At 48.6% G+C, this 22,098-nt stretch overlaps 1 protein-coding gene across 1 annotated transcript in view; it reads left to right on the top strand.

The window, feature by feature from the left end:
- The first annotated feature begins 2,784 nt into the window (after window positions 1-2,784).
- Window positions 2,785-22,098, top strand: part of LOC144146407 (solute carrier family 13 member 2-like) — a 38,157-nt gene continuing 18,843 nt past the window's right edge. Inside the window, exons 1-7 of the mRNA XM_077678362.1 lie at window positions 2,785-2,856; window positions 4,524-4,850; window positions 6,427-6,576; window positions 8,769-8,884; window positions 10,951-11,093; window positions 13,617-13,659; window positions 14,815-14,946. Coding sequence (XP_077534488.1) covers window positions 2,785-2,856; window positions 4,524-4,850; window positions 6,427-6,576; window positions 8,769-8,884; window positions 10,951-11,093; window positions 13,617-13,659; window positions 14,815-14,946 — 983 coding nt within the window. The remainder of the gene's footprint in view (window positions 2,857-4,523; window positions 4,851-6,426; window positions 6,577-8,768; window positions 8,885-10,950; window positions 11,094-13,616; window positions 13,660-14,814; window positions 14,947-22,098) is intronic.

The raw sequence follows: 22,098 nt of genomic DNA, 5'->3' as shown, positions 1-22,098 counted from the left end.
CCTCTTTGCAAAGTGACGCAAAATGCCGTGTTTTCATGGATTACAACGCGCGAGTACGAGTTTGGTGCGAGCTGACAGCAGGCTGCCTCTGTTAAATTGCGGGACATCAAAACAGACGTGGGGCCGACTCAGCAACCTGAGCGCGTTTTTTTCTTTGTATTGTGAGTATATTATCTGTACTTAGTGAGAGTTCCTTCCTCATCAATATTGAACGCATGATTGCCGATATCGTTAATATCGGCAGGTCTGCCGCAATAACGTATCCATGTCCTCTTCGGAAGGGAATGAAACAGAAGTACGCACGACCATCGTCAGCTACACTTTGCACACATACGAAATATTGCTGCGGCCAGTTTAGGGGGCGTTCATTGCGCGGGAAATAAAAAAAAATTGGACTTGGATGACATACTTGAGGGGTGCGATCATTACGCGAGTAAATGCGGTACTTGGTGAAATCATCTCTCAAGCTTTGGCAGGGTGGCCGATTTGTGTGGTAGGTCCACGGAGTGGTACTCCAGTATACATGGCAACAAGGTCGGTCGCACGAAAAGTAGGCTAGATATAGTCTGCGTAAGCTCGGCCCTGGCAGACACCATTACAGAGTGCGAAATAGTGAACACTGCAACATTGCTTACACAAATATCAGATCACAGCTCTGTAGGAATTAAAATAGCCAGCAAAGGAACCCAAGCGATAACCAAGCTTGGATGTTAGACACGCGCATACTATACGACAGGACATGTAAAGCCAGCTCAAGAAATAGAATAGCAGCATCGATAGACGGGAGGCCAGTTAATGACTGGTACTCTTTAAAAATAGAATGGAAAACCCTCTTCATTGACGAGGGAAAGAAACACAGACACAGGCAGTCAGACGAGCTAACAAACATCCTAGAACGAATAAGAATACAATAGCAGAACGAGGCAACCCTCAAACGTCTTAATGCTATCTCAAAGATTTAAAGCAGAGACACTCCAGGCTAAGTAGGTTCTACTCCACCTCCACAAACGTTTATATAGCCAGACAATATCCCAGCGCCAACCCAGAAATCTTGAGGCACGAGCGAAAGAGGCAGCTGAAAACAAGCAAACATGTCAAATCAAGCACATTTCACACCAAGGGACATCGACAGGTTCATTTCCCACTTTCAGGAAATGACCTCCAGTGAAACAACCAGAGACATTGACAGCATTATCTCAGGTTCCTTCTCAGAAAGTCTTCCACAACTACCAGATGAGGACTTCTTACACTTAGTAGCCGCAATCACATTAAAAGAGCTAACAGAGTCAAGGCAGAAACTCCGCAAAGGTAAAGCGCCAGGTGTGGACGGACTGCCAGTTGAGTTATACAGTACATTCTGGGACCTTCTCGAACCTTTCTTATGCGCAGTCTTGAACAACATTCTTACAACAGACACAGACTACCTTCCACTTTCAAAGGAGGTAGAATCCTCTCAATATAAAAAATGCCGGGTAATGGAACGAACCCACGAGTAGGCTCCTCATCATTATGCTGTGGTCGGACTACAAATTACGCGCATCAGTACTAACAAAGCGCCTACAACTTAAGTTGCCGGAAGTAATAACATCATGGCAAGCATGCTCAGTTACAGACAGGCACTGTCAAACCTTGAACATGCTTATAAAGTACATAAAAAGTACACAGGCTAGAGGCTGGCTTGTTTCTTTCGAGCAAGCACAGGCGTTCTATAGAGTAGAACGCAGTCACTTTTTTTGCAACACTAAGAACCTCCAGATATCCACAACAGTTTACTAACATTTTGGCAATTCTTTATGAAGACATGCAGAGTGATCTAGTCATAAATAAACAGTTAGTAACTAACCTGAGCGTAACAAGAGGTGTCCGGCAGGGGTGCCCAGTTTCCCCACTACTCTTTATTCTAGCAATAGAATCGTTATTTAAAAATGTCGAAAATAACACGCACATCCTAGGTCTACAGTTACCAGGGATTCTGGCAGTTGAAGTCCCTTTTACGTCCCTTTGTACCTAAGGTACGAAGACAGCCTAGGGCATACACTTAACTGCTTCGAGGAGTACTCTGTGTTAGCTGGCGCGAAACTGAACTGCATAGCCTAGGTCCATCAGGAACACAACACATATATGGTATCCCAGTAGTCACACATGAAGGAATTCTCGGGATTACACGTCAAGCGTGGTAGCACTTAAGTCATGGTATCAAGCCCTTAAACAACTCAGGCATGGTGTAAATGAAGCCTTGGCGCACAACTTTCCATATGTAGTTATAAGGTGCCTGGCATTAAACATGTTCACAGGGAAGATATGGTACATAGCAGGGAAAATCCCTTCCGAGGTATTTGTCATGTTTTGTTCGGATAAAACAGCCTTAGTCAAAACTGGAAAACTGGGCCTGCCCAGACAATTCGGAGGGTGGAATATCCCTTCTGTAACTAACTACTCCGTGACCTATCCATTGAAATGTGTTCTTAAGGCCTTTGGACTGCAGACGGGACATCCAGCAAGACAGCTAAGTACATATTTCTTGGGGGCAAAGGCTAGGTTATTCCTCCACCAGACTCCGGGCGGGCCCACGGCAACTCAGGCACCCCGCTTTTACACCAAGGTAATAGCAGCATACAGGAACCTAACCACACGTAATTTACAAATGGAAATGGAAGATATGAGGAATGTAGAACTGGCTCAGAAATTTGATGACACAAATCCCGACAACCTAGGCGAAAAACAAAACTTCCCCTGGCGCACGCTGATCAACGTAAATGTACCGGGCGAAGCGCAGGACGTGACATGGAAATACGGATGGTCAGTCTTGCCGACGAGAACCGTCTTAAGGAGATGGGGCACAACATCGACAGACAAGTGTGTACACAGCAATCAGAGGGAGACAAATGAACACGGAATGGTCCAATGCACAGTGGCCAAAACATTCTGGCTCATAGTGAGCAGGGCGTACAGGCAACTCCGCACCCGGGACTTCCTGGATGGCAGGAGATGCCCGAGAAACCCGTTAGCAGTACTCATTGTAACGATTGGTCTTCATGCCTTGTGGACAAACAGGTATATTGCCGTCAAACAATCGCGTTCCCGGTGAAACCAGTGGAAGATACTGATCCACGAGCAAACGAAACTAATAGGAAATCTGGAAGCAGAGCTCCTTTTCCTGGGAGAGGTAGAGTTCTTGAGAAAATGGTCTTGTCTTTTCATCGAGGCCCGAAACGGGTGAGTGCACCTGAGTTGCACTCCGATACACGGGTTGCGTTTCACGGGAACGTAAGACAGGGAAGGCTTGTAAAAGGCGCAGGCGCCTCGGGCAGGGAGACTGTCGTCCCCCCATCTGGGTACTTGGTGCCCTATTCTACTGCGAAGTGTTTGTGTTCGCGGATATAAGGCGCGTGCTTGTGTCACTACTGCTAAAAGCAGTTACAAGTGCATTCTGTAAATAGTGGTTATTTCCTTGGTTATTCAATAAGTTTTGGTGCCCCCAAATGAAAAAGGCGGGCTAGATAGGTGTAGGTGGTAAAGCCCCCCCCCCCCCCCAAAAAAAAAAAAAAAAACACGGATGTTTTGTATTTGTGTATGTCGCAAGGTAGAAACATCGTGTGCAAACATTCTCTTGGTTAAACAACTTGGGGGAAAGAATGGTGCCCCCCCCCCCCCCCCAGGACACTGGCTGCCATTCCAATGCAAAGTCCATGTGCCATGGAGTGTACGCTATTTGTATTCGTGTTCGTGCAATGGTAGTTCTTGCTTCATTTTGTGGAAAGTATCTTTTCTGCTACCAGCAAAGAGCGATGCCCTGGAATGTAACGGACGGACCAAGTGTGTCTACGTGGGAGAATCTGTAACCACGAGTGTCTTGTTCTTGCACATGTCACAGGAGGAAAATAAAAATTCCTTTCTTACCGGTTTGGGTAAACCAATAAAGACTATCGTCTCTAAAGGAGTCATGAAAACAAAATACAATGTTGGTTAATCAAAAACACCTCTTTGCGCTTATTACAATGATAACCATTTTAACGCTAGCTTCAAGTAAATATTCGAGGTGAATATTGTGTCAGTGGTGACTGAAGCAGTCACCACTGGCATGAAGCAGTGGTGACTCCCCAGCCAATTTCAGGCGATTTTTTTATGACGTCATTGAATCTTGTTTGTGCGGTTGGCGGCCGCCAAACTAAGCCACCGCCAAGAAACATGACCTGGAAATTGCGGTGGGGTCTCTTGGTCCGTTGGATTGCAACACTTCAACGCGAACGGCCAGTTAAAACACTGATCAATATGTTTCAGTGGTGTACCGTAATACGTCACTCCTGCTCATATTACGTCAGCGTGGCGCGAAATTTGAACGCCTTGAAATATTTGTTGTTTTTTTTCTGTTTAAAAAGCGTTTTTTTTTGTGGATGGAGATGAGCTAGTTTCCAATGGCTAATCTTTCTAAATTAAAACAAAGTTGTATTGTTCCGGTGTCTTTAAACTGCGAGGATCGGAAAAGCTGCAGCGGTGCCTTGAGACGCCCTTGACGCTCGCAGGCGCAATCGAGTTCTCCGCGGGAGAAGGCGACGCCGAAGAAGGCCAAATCTCCCCAGCCGCGAAATGCGGCGTTCAGCTCTGGAGTGGCGAGCCCCAGTAGCGGAGGGATGAGCCCCAGCGGAACAGCGCCGAGCTCCGCCGTAGGCGAGAAGGGGAAACCCGGAAGCCTGAAGCAGCGCGCCACGGTCAAGGCAATTGCGGCCCAGAGGGCGCTGGCGCGCACCCTCTCGTTCGGGAAGCCCGCTCAAATGACATCGCGCCGCTTCGCCTTCATCGTCGCCATTCCAGTGCTGGCCCTGGTGGTGCCCCTCTGTGCTCCGACCAAGGTAGTAAATGCGCGGAGAACGAAGCGTTTGCCCACGCGTTATGACAGTGGAGCTGTTGTAGGCCGAGCCCTTTCGTCTGTGTACTATAGTGCCTAGAATATACTGGCACTGAAGGTCCTGCGTCAAGTAGGGGTAGGAGCCGGTTGGCAAACCCGCATCGCAGAAGCAGGCTCCCATAACCACCAATTGAAGGCGCAGTGGTCTCCCAAGCCGTACACGGCCGTCTACGGAGCGAGTTTGGTTGAACAAAAGGGATCTAGCTCTTGTTTTATCGACGATATACCGAAACACTTTATAAAAGATTAGCCACTATAACATTACGCGGACTTTCGACTTTACTTTTCATAGGTATACGTTGTTTTTTTCAGGGAAGACGTAAATGTTGTGGAATCCATCTGCTGTCAATACATAAACTCCTGCGGGAGGGAAACGAACAGCCCCATGTTTGTCCCCTAGAATAAAACTCTAGTGCTTCCGATTTTCAGTCAGCTAATAATCCATGCGAGTATGCTCCATCGCAAATTGCAAACAAGCGTTTCTTGTTTCGTGCACAGATCCGTGGATTGAGGTAAAACGCAACCCGGCTTCGCTGCTCGTCCTTCTTGACAAAGTGGAACGGCTGATGCATTTTTTTAACGCAAAGCAACCAGGGAGGCTTTTTCACTCAAACGATTTCCGGGTTTCGTTATACCCCCATGATGCCGTATTGTAAGGTATGGTAGCTTATTTTGTTGTCACTCTTAAATATTTTTGTGATGTTTTATTACGTAGCACAGTGTATATGCCGCCACGCGGGCTGCCAATCAGCAGATAGAACTTTAAGTTGTGGGCAGACCGGAGGAACCGTAAAGGGTTCGGGAGCAGGTTTGATACCTATGCGGCTTGCATATACCATAGGCTTTGTTGTGCTACTGTTCACAGTGTTGAATAAAGGCATTGTGCGCCACGGAAGCTGACCGGCTGAGACATGTTCACGCTGATTTGTAATCACATGCGATCGCGCTCGTGTAAGTTTTACAACTGCGTGTATACCGGTTTCCGGTCTAGTCGCTTTCCTTGTGTCTCATTGCATCGAGTGGGTAGCTTACGCGTAGTGCGACGTTTTTGCTGGGATAGTTATCTGAGGACCGTGCAATATCCTGACTGAACACATGCCCTAGCATCGTTCAAACACACGCGTTCAGCGTTATAAACCCACAATCCAGGTGGGTTTTTTAGTGGGAATATTGTGCTGCGCTTCTGCGATTTCAGACGCGTCTCCTCTGCTACAACATTTCTCGCGTGGTCCTCCATGAGATTGATCTCTACCTTCTGGACATACTTTAGTTCTTGCCAACGACTTGGTGTAATCTGTAGGCAATTGCCGCCGCCACGCGCGTGTTTTTACAGATATATGATATGTTAAGGATATAGTAATAACAGGAATGTTCAATGTGTTCACCCAGGCAAAACGTATACTGCGAATCCTGAAACAAAGAACGTCATCGTGAAAGTAACGTACTCTTTCATCCCTGTCTCCACGGGGCCGAATGTTACGCCGAGCGCTTGAACCCCACTGCCCGTTCCTCCCTCGCAGGTTGGCTGGTGCATCTACTGCATGATGGTGATGTACAGCTACTGGGCCACCCAGGCCCTTCCGATTGCGGTAACGTCACTGCTTCCTGTGGTCATCTTTCCCCTCACCGGAATCATGAGTGTCGATGACACCACGAGCTCGTACTTCGATGTAAGCCATTTAAAATTCGCCCTGCACTAAGGCAGTACACAAGCGGCAGGTGTTTCGAGGATAGTTCCTCTTGTAGAGAAGGCGTAAGTGTAAACAGAATAGGATATAAACGTATAACGATGCCTGGAGAAGACAACGAATGACGCTGCTTTCGGCATCACTGCCGCGGGTCTGCGTGAGTGTGTGCGTGCATGTGCGCGTTCAAAATTCTATCAACTCGCGGAGAACAGGATCACTGATCTAACGCCGCAACTGGTAGCTTTCTTCTCGCCCATCTTTTTAAGCCAAAGATTTACTATGCGCAAATGACCTTTTGACCGGAGACACACCCCCGGCGACACTCCCCTCGAAGCCCATCACGTGATTCGCCGGGCCTGCTTTTGGCGCCTACGGCAGCCGACAGTGGCCGCCACCACCGCTGCGGCCGAGGCAGCCAACAACCCCCGCAGCCTCCGATGCATACGGTGCACGGTCGTTTCGTGCAACGTGACTCGTCTCGCGCCCTGCGAAGAGGAACGTCACGTTCGCCATAAAGGAACGCCGCGTTCGCCCGGCCTCCTCCTGTGAGAGCTGCACGGAAACGAACGGCTTTTAGACGTGGTCGGCAATACAGCTAAATCAAAGGCTAACCAAGCGAAATCAAGACTCAACCAGACTAGGCCAAGCTTTTGCTTTGCATATCCAAGGTTAGTGGGACTAAGCCGCAGGCATTTTTTTCTCTCTCCCTGCTGCTCCTTCACTACTTTCACAAGACGCCTTTTAAATTCGCAGTCCTTCCTTAAGCGAAGAAGGTATATGCATTTATACTTGGCACAACTGAATTGGTCTTTGCTATTGTATGTGCCCGTTTTCACTCGACGTATTAACGTGTGACAGTAGATATTGCACGGCGATTGCGTGGATGCGCACCCACACAATTCAGCTCGTGATCCCCCAGTATAGCTGTTCTTTAATGCGCAGCCTTGCCATTTTATCGGAAACCTATGGCCGCGGGAAACAACTGTGGTGATGCGTCATCCAAGAACTAATGCCAGGACAGTGTGAAGGACAATAAAATCCTTCTCTTGGAGGTACTTTTACAGCTGCTATCCATAGATTATAATGGAGGTATACTTTTTTAAGGCATGTGTCTGTCGCTGGTATGACAGCGCATGATCAGATGATGAGAAATGGAAGTTGTTGGGATCAAGCCCGGGGCCCCCTGCTTCTTATTCGAGAGTTGTAAAAACTCCGCTGATAACAAGTCATAATTTGTAGTAAGGTTTTTTTTGGTCTCTTTTCGTACCAAGAACTACAGGGAACAAAAAACTCAGCGGCTGGTAGGCCTCCAGCAACGCGAAGCCGCTATTCCAAAAATGCACGCCGTTGCTGATCCAGGTTCATGCCCGCGCACACGTCACAAATTAGTGCGTAAATACATATATGCTTATACATACGTTAATTAGTGTGTTACATTACTATGCTAATACCAATGCTATAGTACCTACCTCCATGTGCAGACATTGCACATGGCCGGGAAATGGGTTGTTATCTCTCGTTGTAAGACGAAAAAGTTAGGACATATTGCATGAAATGATGTCCTTGGACGCTCATGGTCCTTGCGGCAACAAGTGTCGCTCTTGTTCTCGTTCATGTAAACTCATTTTTTCTGAGGGGGCAACTGCCGAATACTGTATTTCTTGCCTTTAAGAATGCCGTCCATATAGCGTGTTTACTAGACTAGGTCTACAGGAGCCGGAAAGGGGAAATAGAAGCGCCGCATCGGAGCGGCAGCCGCTGAAGTCTGTCGTGTATGATCCAGGCAACTGGAAAACGGTTGTCTTAAAAGCATGCAAGTGAAACTTGCGTAGCCAGAGCGTGAAAGCAGGGTTGCTGTGACGCGACAGGTCAGCAACCCAACCAGACGACTAGCACAAATTCAGCCTACAAAAAAAATGTGTTCGCTCCATGAAACTGAAATTGAAAAAATACCGTTTTTTAGCCTACAGTCATTCCCTTGTTCTTAGTGACATCCTTCGAACGATCTTGTTTTTAAAATACGATAGAAACAAATACGGCAAGAACTCCGTATGCAAACTGAGAAATAACTATGTCAGTGTGGTGATTCGCATTTGGTGTTCGTGTTTTCTGCGCTTCGAGCAGCGTGCGTATAGGTCGTTGAAATCGCTGTCTTTGCGCGTCTCTCTACACAGAATGCGGGGATAACGCTTTTCTGCGCCTTAGTGGCATCGACTGCCGTGGAGGTGTCCCGCCTGGACCAGCGAATCGCTCTCAACGTGACACGTGTCATCGGCGTCGAATACGGCAGGTGGTATCAACGTGCATGCCCAGTTAAGGCCGACCTCCATGCAGCGAAATGTCGGCGAAAAAGCGGCGAACGACGCCCGGTGGCGGCGGCTCCGCCGCCGGCGTTCTGTTCGCCGGCGACCTACGCGAGTTAGATGGAGAACGCGCGGCGGCGAATGCGACCGGAAGCGGCAAACTGCAATTCGCCGAGAAATTTCGCTGCATGGAGGTCGGCGTTTAGTCGCTTTATTTGTGTTCTTTATTAGAGCGAAGGCTCTACTACGCTATGTCTCGCAAGGCCATTCATCGCTTAGCAATGATCTTGAGGCGCCGGTGCGCGAGTGCTGCAGATGTGGCGCCACACCACGTGATCTGCTACGGAAAGGCTTCGCAGCTGCGCTTGCTCGGAGCCTCACCGCTGTTATACCACGTGAATACGAAAGTTTTGATGGCTGGTAAATCGGCGCTTGTTCGCTCAGTGTCGCCACGAGTGGCTGCAATAAAGTGTAAATTTCATGAAACACTGGGCGCACAGATTTTGCAAAACCATGCCGGACTGACCTTTCGTTTGCGATAATAAGGTTTAGAAGGGTTAAACATGGACAATTTTTCACGTGCCGTGCACGTCTACAGCGTTAAGCGCATCGAGCCTTTTCTGCTCACGAAAACGCGCCGCGCCCGCCGCTGCCGCGGAACCACCCGCACGCTGCGCGCGGCGAGACCGGCGGCGGCAACATGGCGGCGGCTTCAGGCCACGAAGCGGTGTTAGGGAGCTTGAGCGACCGCTTCTAAGCGTTCTCTAAAATACCGCTCAAGGCATACACGAAGTTGCTTGTGCGGTAAAGGAGCTCATAATGTGGGCGAAAACGGTGTCAAAACGTCATCCGCGCCGCTAGTGAAAGCGCACATGCAATATCTGTCCGGGTGTTAAGCCTACACATTTCCGGCGGAGCCAGCCGGCTGTCTCGAGCTCTTAGAAACTGCCGCCATGAGGCGCGCGATTTCCCATTGCCGCAATTCTTCAGGCTCCTCCCACTACCGCGCGCAACGCGCTTCATTGTCTCACCGAGGCAGAAGCTGCGGCGGGCGCGGAATCATCGACGCGCGCATGAAAAAATCGCACGCGCAACGCCAACGCGCTCAAATCGCGTGCAAAAATGCGCCATGCGGTTCCCGCTTAAAGGTTGCGGGCCCACGTTGGTGGAACCAAAAAATTTACCGTGGATTGTGCTGGGTGTCCAAATTAACAGAAACTTTATATAAGATGTTTCAAGAGGTTCAGTACAGGAGAGGTACAAATCATCGGTGTAACTTTCTGCCCTTGTGGCATAAAACGGCAAAGCGATCAAAACGGGGATATCAGCACAAAATCATAGAAAGAGGCGTGAGGATGTCGAGCCAATACGGCTTAAGTGATTCAGCTATTATTCATGCGTCAGGATTGTATGCGAATAATGTAATATTTAGACGCCCTTTCTTGATTGATTGATTGATTGTAGGGTTGAACGCGCCGACACAACGCGTGTGTTTAGGCGCGCTGTAGTGGTAGTGGAGGGTTGCGGAATAATTTTGACCAGTCGGGGATCTTCGACGCGCGCCGAAATCTCGTACACACGGGTGTTTCTGCTTTTTGCCTCCATCAGAAAAGCGGCCGCCGCGGCCGAGAATCGAACCCGCTCCCTCGTGCTAGACGTCCTTTTTTAGAGCACGAAAATGTAGTCGATATATTTTATTTGGCACGCACACACGCACACAGACACGCACGCACGCACGCATGGACACACGCACGCGCACACAGCACGCACACACGCCACACACGCGCCCACACGCGTACACACGTGCACGCACGCACGCACGCACACACACGCACGCACACATACGCACGCACGCGCGCACACACGCACACATACACACACATACGCATGCTTTTGCCGTGGCGCACGCGCGTAATTTTTGAGAATCATCCCAGCTGACTGACCGTACTGGGTGCACTGGTAGTGAGGTTCCAATTTTATCTTCGTTGTATTCATGCGTCACCCGACTTTTGTGCGGCCAGCCAAACGGCGCTTGTGCGTGCATGCTGTGCAGACTCCTGTTGGCAGTGATGCTGTGCACGGCCTTCCTGTCCATGTGGATCCCCAACACGACCGTTGCGGCCATCGTGTGTCCCGTCGTCGTGGCTATTCTCAAGAACTTGAAGGAATGCGCCGATGCTGCTGAGGAGAATCGCCGTATGTTCTGCCTTTTCTCGACGCTCACGGAGAAGAGAGACTATTTTTTTAACATTGTGAACGCATTTTTGTGTTGCGTCTTCAGACATTTTTTCTACGGCTAGCATGCGTGGGTTAACTGCATCAAAGAAGGCTTTCTTGCGCTGCTTTTAACTTCTTGGCAAATGTGGCCTTACTTGTCTAGTATTCTTGCGGTGCATGTCGCAAAGCCATTGTGCTTTTCTCCCAGACGAACTTATTTCTACGAAAAGCACGACGTGATTTAGGTTTGCATAGCAGTAGTATTATTACTTCTTTATATCGATCTGCTCGTTGACGAGCTTTTATGGCTCCGGATTTGTTAACCAAGGGAGGTATATGTGACCCATACTGACTACCAACGCGAAGGTAGATCAGCGGAACGGTGTTTTCAGCCAAATTTTTGATTTCCCGGCGGATTTAGGTATTACACGACACTCCCGTGCAATACGTTGAGACCTAAACTTAGGCTGTCCGACTCGAAGGTCTCCCATATCGAGGATTAACAAAGCCTGTCTCCGCGTTCGTCCCCTCCCACGAAGCATACACCCAAGTACCACGAAGCTCGCACGGAGAAGGGAGCGCGAGCGCAGAATACCGCCATCACGATGGCTACTATGCCCGTGCGGCCATCAACCGACCGGATAGCCCCCACGTTACTTCTCTCACCGCATACACACCACCTCCCAGGAGGCCACAGTAGCACTCGCGGTAAGTGCCAGGTATACTTCAACAAATACAATCAGTAAGAACGGTCATTCAAAACTTCGTCCGTGGGTCCATTTCCCACGTGGCGTCCGAAGTCATTTTCAAAAATCCCCCGACCTCTCCGGTCGAACTAATCTGTACACCGGCCCACACTGGTCTGAAAAGTAGAGGCGGCACGAGGACCCACTATCTGTGGCGCGGCTAGCCTCACTCACCCGCCGCCATGAGGCCCGGTCCGCTAGGATATATACCCCCTATCACGACATTATCGGGCATTAGCGTCTCACCAACTCACGGTTCGCCAACTATCAGGAATGCCCCTGGCGTCTCTGCAAACCAGTAACCTGATTTGCAGGCAGTAGCCACCGCCATCTATCCCGCTCATGATCCCTCACCAGATTGCATTCTCCGTGGCGACCCGGCCACACTTGTTAACTGTGGGCACGACCCAAGATCCCTTCCCGTACGTAAGTAGTGATGAGCAGTGGAAGGGTGCGATGGGCAGGCCAGGCGTGGAAGTACAAACACTCCTGGTCACAAGGCTGCCCCTGTCGCTGCCAGACTTAAACCGGCGGCCTTCCCGCGCCATCACAGGGATAAAGAATGTGTTTCTCTCTCTCGCTCCAGAGTAACGAAAAGGATAACGTTTTGCTTAAACATAGATACCTTTTAACACGAAAATGTTTTATTCCCGGATGCCAAGATTTTGATGACGTCATATCCGTCCCGGAAGTGACGCCAGTTTTACGAAGCAAGCGGCCTGTAAGGGATGCACCCCTGCACACGGGGTCTTCTTGCGGGGAAGCAGCCTTTAGTAGCAAAGAGTACGTTATACTTAGGGTTGTTGGTTTTCGGGTTTGATATTTTAACACGAAAGCGTTTTATGCCGGGATACACCAAGATTTCACTGATGTTATATCCGTCACAGAAATGACGCCAGTACATCTTTGCCGAAGCGAACCACCAGCAGGACGTCGCTCAACAAGCACACCCACAAGATAGTCGCAAATCATGCTCAGCCGAGATTTTGCTGCACATTTCACTTCCGTGTTTTAACAATTCCCATGACGAGCAATCAGCCACAGTTTTTTTGTCACAATCTTGCGCCATATATGTTGATTGGAAACAGTTACAATATGGCCGCCCTGCCAATCTGGCTTTTAAGTGCGGGGTACTTAAGCTGCCCGGCTTGTCGTAGCTCGTCCGGGGTCACGGTATCTGGCCACCGTAGTAGCGCGTAACGTGCCATCACGCTTCCAAGCAGAGGTTTGAAAAATATCCTTGCTTTCCCTGGTTTTTAACCGACTTGCTATTTTTGCGCTGATTGAAAGCGGTTTTAATAGCAATCTTGCCAGGCCAACTTATAAACTTATACTCGGCCTAACAACGACTCAACCATTGAGACACATTGGTGAAGCAGTTATTCCAGGAGTAACCTTCAGGAGTACTCCACCAACCTTGAAATCTTCTGCTTGCGTGTGCGGCTTCTTTCAACAAAGAAAGCGCCTTCAGTAATGGAACCCAGTTCATTGGGGTTGCCAAGAGAATTCAAACTGCCACTCAGCTGTGTCTGTTCACTACCCGCTGTACCGAGCGATTCTGGCCACGGCGACACGGCGCGCACTAGGCCCTCCATGCTTACGTTTTGTCCATCCGTGAACGTGAGTGAGCGGCGAAGAATAGAGACCATTGAAGGCGGCTGCCGGTGTACGGAGCCATGCGACTCATTTCGCCATTGAAGCGCTCGACGAATTTTCCCGGGCATAGGTCAACTGCCGTTTCATTTTTCTGTTGCAGGTGGAGTGGCCGCAAATGTCGTCTTCATGACCGAAGAAACAAGGTAAGACAACACGACGGTTGTCATCACCGCGCAAAGTCTGTCCGGTTTCAGGTTATTAGAGATTATTGTTGTCCTGTGCAGTAAAGATTAGAGAATGGAGGTTCCTGGCTAAGGTAGGGATTTGGCGCTCGCCTGTCCGGGTGACGTGAAAGCTTGCGCAGAAGGTAGCGTAGACACGTATGTACGGAAGTGGGGCAACTTCGTGTATTCCTCGTTAAGAAGACGTGCTGCCGTTTGGGTCCTCGCGAAACAGGGCTTGGCCCGGCCTAAAAATGCGTATGTGTCACGTTACCACAGCCACCCCCACGGGTCAGACGACGTACGGGCTGAAAATGTGCCATCGTTTGCGATCATTGGGAAGAGTAGTGAGTGACATGAGTAGAACACTGGGATGAATTTCACTTTCAGAGAAATATTATGGCCCGTGTACTTTGTACGTTCAGGATCCTCCTCCGTTCCATTCTCTTTAATGCTCCCTTTTCTTGCATAATGAGAGGGGAAGTTAATGCTGACGAGTATGATTCTGCGCACTATGATGATGACAGTGTGTTAGGACGTTGGCCATACGGAGAGAGTCTTGCCTCATATTCCGGAATTCATGCTCCATATCCTGGTACGTGAGGGACCCAGTGTTGCTCAGTATGCACATGTTACGAAACTCCCCATAGGCTCCATGTATCAAAAGCCGGTCCGCGGTTGGCCCCCGTATATGCTGGGCGCGAAAAAGGACAAGCACGGCGCAAGTTGGCTAGCCTATCACCTGTCGACAGGAAGTTGAACTGGCATTCAAGAGCTTGCGGATGATACCGTAAGTCATCAGAGAAAAAACCGTGGAAACATAAGTAAACGTTGAATAAGTTAAAGTTAGTTGATTCGAAAAGCAAGGTTTATTTAATGACGGTGAGTTACAAAGTAAATGTTTAACAAAGTCCACTTTTTCTCCCCTGGTTGACGCACCAGTATACTTGTCTTTAGCTTTAACGGTGCAGCGCGAGCTCGCCCGGATTCTCAAGTGTAGTTTCGCAACTGGTGTGTATTGAGGAGCTCTGGTGTGGCGAAGTAGGTCGGGTGTGGCGAAGTAGTTCTGGTTGTACAGTGGCTTCGGGGCGAAAGGCTGTTCTGTGCACTCATGTCGTGCCGTGCGCTCGGGCGTAGGCTTACCGATTCCCGCTTCGTGCGTCTGAAGAAGCTGATGCTCCTGGCGCTCGCGTACTCTTCTTCAATCGGTGGCACGGGTTCTATCATCGGCACTACGGCCAACCTCATCCTGCTTGAACAGGTGGAAAAGTAAGCAAACTCCCCGTTGCACCGTGGTTCGGGCACATCGTGCTTCAGTGTCCATGGAATTCAGCAAAGACTTTTAAAACAAAATGTATACTTACAATGGTCGTTGCGCAAGTGACGCTCTGCCATTGCTATGGGTCCACAATACTGGTTTATTTGGGCTACTTAAACGGGAAAATTTTGGTCTGTCTGCCTCTCTATTCAGCTGCCCAGCACCATGTTCGAAGATTTCTTGAACGAGAGTTTTATACAGGCAAGACAGTTCGAAGCTAATAAACCCGGTGGCATGCTTTATATATATCAACATTGCTTAGCAAAACAAAAACCTTAGGCATCTTAGAAGCAGATCATAAATACAAAACTCCTAGCACGGTTCTTTGAAATAAGATAGGATGCGGGCATAAGTTTTCAAACCTGAAAAATGCGCTGAAAAATAATTTACTGAAAAATACGGAAAGGGCTCGGGCTCAAGCTTGGAGCGCCTGACTCGAGTGCCAAGACAAAAAATAATAGAAGTTCCCCACAAATGTCCCGCCAGCAGTGCGAACGCGGAAAATTTGAAGTCAACAAACATTCATTGCGTATATCAATGGTGGACCGAGACCGTAGGGAGCAGCGTGAGCGGGGGAGAGAGGAGGGGGTGGGGTTGCTTGTGAGGGGCTGCTGAGGACTATCGTCTTTGAAAGCGAGCAGATACGCAGCCAGTTTTAAAGCAAAGATACTTTCGTCCAGCGATTTCGTGGAGGATGCGAAAATTATCTTTGGACCGGGGACACACCCCCGTGACACACCCCTCGAAGCGCACCCCGTGATTCGCCGGGCCCGCTGTCGGCGCCTAAGGGCGCCGACAGTGGTCGCCATTGCCGCTGGGGCCGAGGCAGCCAATCACCCCCGCAGCCTCCCATGCATGCGGCGCTGGGTTTCGGGCAACGTGAGTCACCTCGTGCCCGGCGAAAAGGAACGGCGCGTTCGACATAAATGAATGACGTGTTCGCCCCGGCGAACGCTGCGTTCGCCCGGCCACCTTTTGTGGGCGCTGCACAGAACCGAACGGCTCTGAGACGTGGTCGGCAATACAGCTAAATGAAAGGTTAACCAAGCAAAACAAAAACTCAACCAGACTAAGCCAAGCTTTTGCTTTGCATATCCAAGGTTAGCGGAGCTTGCGACGCATCTCTTGCTCTGGGGTATGTCCCTCCTGCGTCGTCGGCGTCCGCACACCACCTGCGCATGTGCAAATCTCCCCCGTTCTTCTCTCCGACAGCTGGCGCAACAGTCTTACTACGTCTCATTATCATAAACAACAACAGCTGCGGGCGCGCGCTTCGCTCCCCTCGCGTCTGCTCCGGCGCGCAAGTGCGCGCATGCGCGACTCTCCTCCGCTGTTTTCTCTCCTTCAGGCGCTGTGAATATAAAGCGGGTAGCGCGCTGCGGTGGTTCAGTCAGCGCTCGCTCTCGTTCGACTCCGCGTGACGTTGCTTGAAGACTCCGTGCTTGACCCCCTCGATGCGTCGCATCACATCAGGGTTCCCTCGCGGGAAGATGGCCGTAATTTTTACTTCAATTCCCGTAGAGACTGCGAGCACACATGTCAAATTCCGATGTTTCAATGTCATGTTATTGAGGCAACTTGTGTGACGAAGTTAGGGTTTCTGTTGCAACGTGCCTGGTCAGGAAAGATCGTGCGCAAAAAAAGCCAAAACCCAGTGATTGGCCTCGATTTGTACCTAATGCGGGAAATGTCCTCGGGCCTTCAAACAATTACGTCACTGCTCTGTGTACACCTCTGCATGCGTTATTATTGGCTGGGGTTAAGCTTACTCTAAAAACAGGAAACTGCATCGCTTTAGTAATAAGCGTAATGCGTAATCGCTTTAGTAATAAGCGAACCATTCGAGCTCAAAATTGTTTGCGGTATTTTAAGGTGCCGTTATTTTGTTATTGTCGCTGCAAACATCAGCGGCCTATTTATCTAAGGTATGATGCCAGCAGCCAGTAACATGAGTTTACGGTTTTCTTACAAGCCATTCGTTGATTTAATAAGGAACAGGATCAAAACCCACGACATTCAAGATTGTCATTTGTCACGGCGCCGCTGACATGCGGATTGCCTTTAAAACGTGCACGGGTGATGTTATGGTTCAGATCGCCTGCATCCATACCAGTTTCGACAGAAAGAGTGCCTCCAAAAGCATTCACTCTCTAAAATACACATGCAGTATTCATGCTGTAAGAAGGAAATAATTTTATTCCACCCTTTGCCGCCGTTTCCTCTGTCCCAACCACATTGTGGTGTCTGGCGGCTACCAGCGAATGTTTATGCGCGGCGTGTCTGACAAGCTATCTGTCGCAAAAGCCCTGTTACACATGAAAGAAAAAGAATGGCTACAGATTACCTCAGCTAACCTTGCATATGCAAAGCAAGAGCTTGGCTAAATCTGATTGAGTCTTACTTTCGCTTGGTAAACCTTTGATTTAGCTGTATTGCCGACCACGTCTCAAAGCCATTCGGTTCCGTGCAACACTCACAGAAGGAGGCCGGGCGAACGCGGCGTTCATTCATGGCGAACGCACCGTTCCTTTTCACCGGGCACGAGACGAGTCACGTTGCCCGAAACGGCCCAGCGCCGCGTGCATGGGAGGCTGTGGGGGTGGTCGGTGGCCTCGGCCGCAGCGGCGGTGGCGACCGCTGTCGGCGCCCGCAGGCGCCAACAGCGGGCCCGGCGAATCACACGATGCGCTTCGAGGGGTGTGTCGCCGGGGGTGGGTCTTCCGTCAAAAGGTCACCTTGCGCATCCTCCACGGAATTGCTGGAAGACAGTAGTAAAGCTTCGCTTTAAAATCAGAGTCCTTCCACCCATGAAGAGGGTATTCCAGTGAGACAGGCACTCTGCTGGGATCTGCTATGTTTGTGTTTAGCTATATTGGGGATTTGTTTTGTAGAATCATAAGCACAGGGGTGAGACGACTACGTCACGGGCTAAGGACATAGACAAATGGTGGGTAGAGACAGTGACGTTTTTTTTAAGCGCTGCACCAATCAAACGCAAGCGGTAGTGCGCCGCAAAGGTGGCCTCCTAAGAACACGTGGTATTGTGCAGTTTCAGAAGGGACACGCGCTGCGCTTATCGAGGAGTATTCACGACCTGGAAAGAGGCGGGGCCAGTAGCGGGAAGTATAAAGTAAGGCTTCAACCATAATCTCACTGTAGATGGCCGGCTGTTCACTGTGCAACACGCGATGCGAGCAAGCCAGCTCACAAATACCAAGCTTATACCTATAACCCTAAAGTCGGCTTCCCCTTTAAACACAAATGCATTGCCGAGACGACATTTTTCTTGGAACAACGTAGGCCATCTCATGATATTGAGGCCCTAGTACCTCCTCATTGTATGCGTTAAAGTTAAACCTGGATGTAACGAACCTCTATTGTTTTTATAACTATTTTTGTCACTATTTTTTGCAGTTTTACTCAAAAAACGGCAGGACAAATGAAATAATTTAACTAATACTAGCACCACCATAAAGAGTCAGCTGCAATAAAAACGTCTGGAATAGCGTGAGCACGAAATTCATCATGATAATGATGGTGAATGGGGGGCTAGCACCATCCTGTGGCGAACGTAGCAGTCACTTCTGGTTCTGCTTGTGTAACGTGACACCACACGAGTTAGAAAGAGTAACGGCCCTTCACGTTTTTTTTTTCGCCCGCACCACAAACTACCGCGCGTTTCCACGTGTGAGCGCGGTTTCGGCTCTAGACTTAATTTTTGAGGTGCTAGGCCGTCCTGTCGGCATGCAGGCGCGCTTCCCATCTGTGGTATTGGTTCGTCAGGGATGAGTGACGCTGCTGCTAGAAACCGAAAAGTTGTGTCTTTTCAAGTAACGCACACAATTTTAAAGGCCGTCTCCGCTGGCGAGAAAGAGGAATGTTGCAACCTGGTGCAGCACCCCAGCTCGCACCCTCTCAACAATCTTGAGTGCGGCAAAGAGCATCAAGTTCGCAAAAAGTCACCCTTTCAGCATAAGTTTGGTTCTTGTAACGCGTGAAGGCGCTGAAAATTGTCAAAAGGCAAAAGTGATGCTTAAGTTACGTTTGTTAATACGGGGATAAGTGACCTTGTTTCTTTGGAGCACCGTGCAGTGCCTAAGCTTGTACGAAAGCAGGAGTCGCAACTCACTCAGTTTTTCACGGTGAAATAAATCAATGAAAAGTGAGTTTACCTTCACTGATTTGTCGCATCTTGGCTTCGTTTCTGCTTCATTCCCGCCAGCCTTAACTCGAAACCTGCATGTAACGAAAACCTGGATGTAACGAAAACTTGCGAACTTTTGTCAACTTCGTTAAATCCAGCTTTAACTGTACTATGGGAGTCTTTTCGGAGATACTGAGGCCCCATGCACCTACAGCATCGCGAGAACCTGGGGATTAGACATGCACAGCTGTATCAACGCTTTTATTCACCTCTTTACTCACCTTACTGCTGGACAGCCTGGCAGCACCCGCTGGAAGTTAGCCAGTCTTGTCGGGCTGCCGATATTGCGACCACGGTTCACGTATCAGGCTGACTTTCGTAGCCGGACTGTAACCCGGCTTGAGGCGAATAACTCTGTCAGAGTTATGGGCAGTTATGGCCAAGCACGCAGTTACGGGCATACCTTCCTTGATATCATTACCCATGCTGCGAGCGGAGTCTTAGATAAGCCCGCAAGATTAAAAGAAAGATCGCCAAAATTTCGAAAATTCTAAGCATTCCGAGTGAGCATCTTTTTCCGTTGGAGCCTTTACCATCCACTATAGGTCCAAACGGTGTTTTGCGTGTGTTTTGTAATGCAAAGAAGCACAATAAATTTGGTTTATTTATTTATTTATTTATTTATTTATTTATTTATTTATTTATTTATTTATTTATTTATTGATTTATTTATTTATTTATTTATTTATTGACTGACTGACTGACTGACTGACTGACTGACTGACTGACTGACTGACTGACTGACTGACTGACTGATTGATTGATTGATTGATTGATTGATTGATTGATTGATTGATTAATAGCATTGGTTATGCACAACTAATAGCTGACGCGGCTTGATACCGCAACTTGTGGCTCTGTGTTCGGATATGACGTCGAGTTATTGCCTATGACGCCCTCTCTTATCATGTTCAGGTTACTCTAAAATATTACCACCAGACTGTAGCCGGTATCTTGATGAAGGCGAAAAACAAAATTGTATTTGTTGTCACACTAAACACTAAAATGTCTTTAGCCATGGAAGCATTAATTGGGCTTCGCGTGGACCAGCGTCGTGCCGTTTGCGCGTACTATATATGACATTAGTCGTGAGAACGGGTGTCTCGCTCACGCATAAAAATGGTGTATTGTTTAGCAGAGACGCAATAGTTAAAATAAAGATCTTTTAAAACTTACTAGCGGTTACGGAATTAAAAACGCCGGTGTTGATTCTACTTAAACCTTTCTATTTTCGTCTCTATCCGGCTCTTCCATTTTGGTTTCTCCCAAAGCGAGGTACAACGCTACATGATATAACACTTAGCGGTCCGCTGTGCGCAGCCCTGTTGCACCGCTATCATGGGCAAGCGGCACTACAACTATGGCTTCCGATTCGTTTTTTTTTTCAACAATTAAAGTAGATAACCCTCACTGTAACAGTATTGAATTTCTCGCTTTTTTTCGGGACTCATACTCCAGTGCCGCATAGTGAGCAAGTCATATCCGCTTTTAACGAAATGACGCATATAACGAAGTCTTTCGCAAGGACGTTGTAAAAACAAGAGTTTACTGCAGTGTATTCTTCTTTCCCGAGGGTGAAGGACGGTTAGAGAGATGGTATGTGTTCGGGGCGCCTCCCTGTGCGCAGCCTTATAGCCGGGGTGCCGCAACCAGTGGGAATGAACGAAAACATGTAGCACGAAGTTTTCCTATTCCCACTTTGGGGGCGGCATTTTAAAGGGACCCCGCAACACTTCTTCAACCTTTTTGGAAATCTTAAATGCTTCCTAAACGTAGTAAACCAACACAACCAGTACTGAGATTAGGGGGTCGCAAAGTCCTTCAGCCAATAATTACCTCTAAATGCCCATCAGATAACTTTAAACTTTCTGAAAACATTTTCCTCTCTTTCCCGGTCTTGGCGTCCTCCGAACGCTGGAATTGCATCATTGCGGCGGTGTAGCGGCTATCCCCAGTTAACGCATTCGAGAGCCACTTTAAAAAGAAAGCCACAAAAGCAAAGCCGAAACGGAAGGCGTATCTGCTGCGACGAGCAAATCACGCAATGCTGTTCAGTGCTGGCGATAACTATAGCTTTCGCAGTGCTTCCAGGCGCGAAGGAAAGAGTGAAGGTAGTGTTGCAGGGTGGAAGTGTTGCAGGGTTCCTTAAATGATCTTCCGAGCCTATCGAAATCCAAGGAAAGTTTCTATGCTGCTAGTTTGAAAAATGGCGGCACGGGGGGCCTGTGTATGTTCGCTAGTGTTGATAGTTCGGTTTTGTACCACGCACCGGTGCAGCCTGTTTCCGGGCTCGGACCAGCCGACGTTCGCGTCGTGGATGGCGTACAACGTTCCCATCATGCTCGCGGAAATATTGGTCGGATGGCATTACCTGCGATTTCTTCTTAAAGAAGACCTGTAAGTCATTGCTTTAATAGGCATATTTCTTTTTTCTACCCCGCCTGCTTCACTCATCATTCTTAGTCAAGACGAGTAAAAATCGACACTCTACTTTTATTTATTGATTTTCAAGATTGCCCTCAGCTTGAGAGCATTGCAGCTGGGTACAACAGATAAAATGCATTAATATGCCACAGTAGTTACAAGCAAAGAAGATAGGAATGAGTCACATAAAAAAAATCGGCACTTCATGACGATTAGTTACAACTTTTCACTTTGCATTTCACTTTGAATTGCACAATTCCAACATTTGAAACTTGAGATATCGAAAGAAGCAACACTTGTACTTATCTTGGCTTCCATCATTCTCAGGGAAAAGCTCCAAAATGTAGGAATGTCTTGCCGTCGGAATTAACGAAAAAAAGCAGGAATGAAGGCCCATATGACCACACAAATATTTTCAAGTTGCACAAAAACTAAATTGCTATATATTGCTACAGGAATTCCCCACCCCCCCGCA

The sequence above is a fragment of the Haemaphysalis longicornis genome, unplaced genomic scaffold, assembly GCF_048455015.1.
Source record: "Haemaphysalis longicornis isolate Haplotype H1 unplaced genomic scaffold, Haemaphysalis longicornis Haplotype H1 scaffold_7, whole genome shotgun sequence".
Taxonomy (NCBI): Eukaryota; Metazoa; Arthropoda; class Arachnida; order Ixodida; family Ixodidae; genus Haemaphysalis; species Haemaphysalis longicornis.
This window is presented reverse-complemented; position numbering and strand designations above follow the sequence as displayed.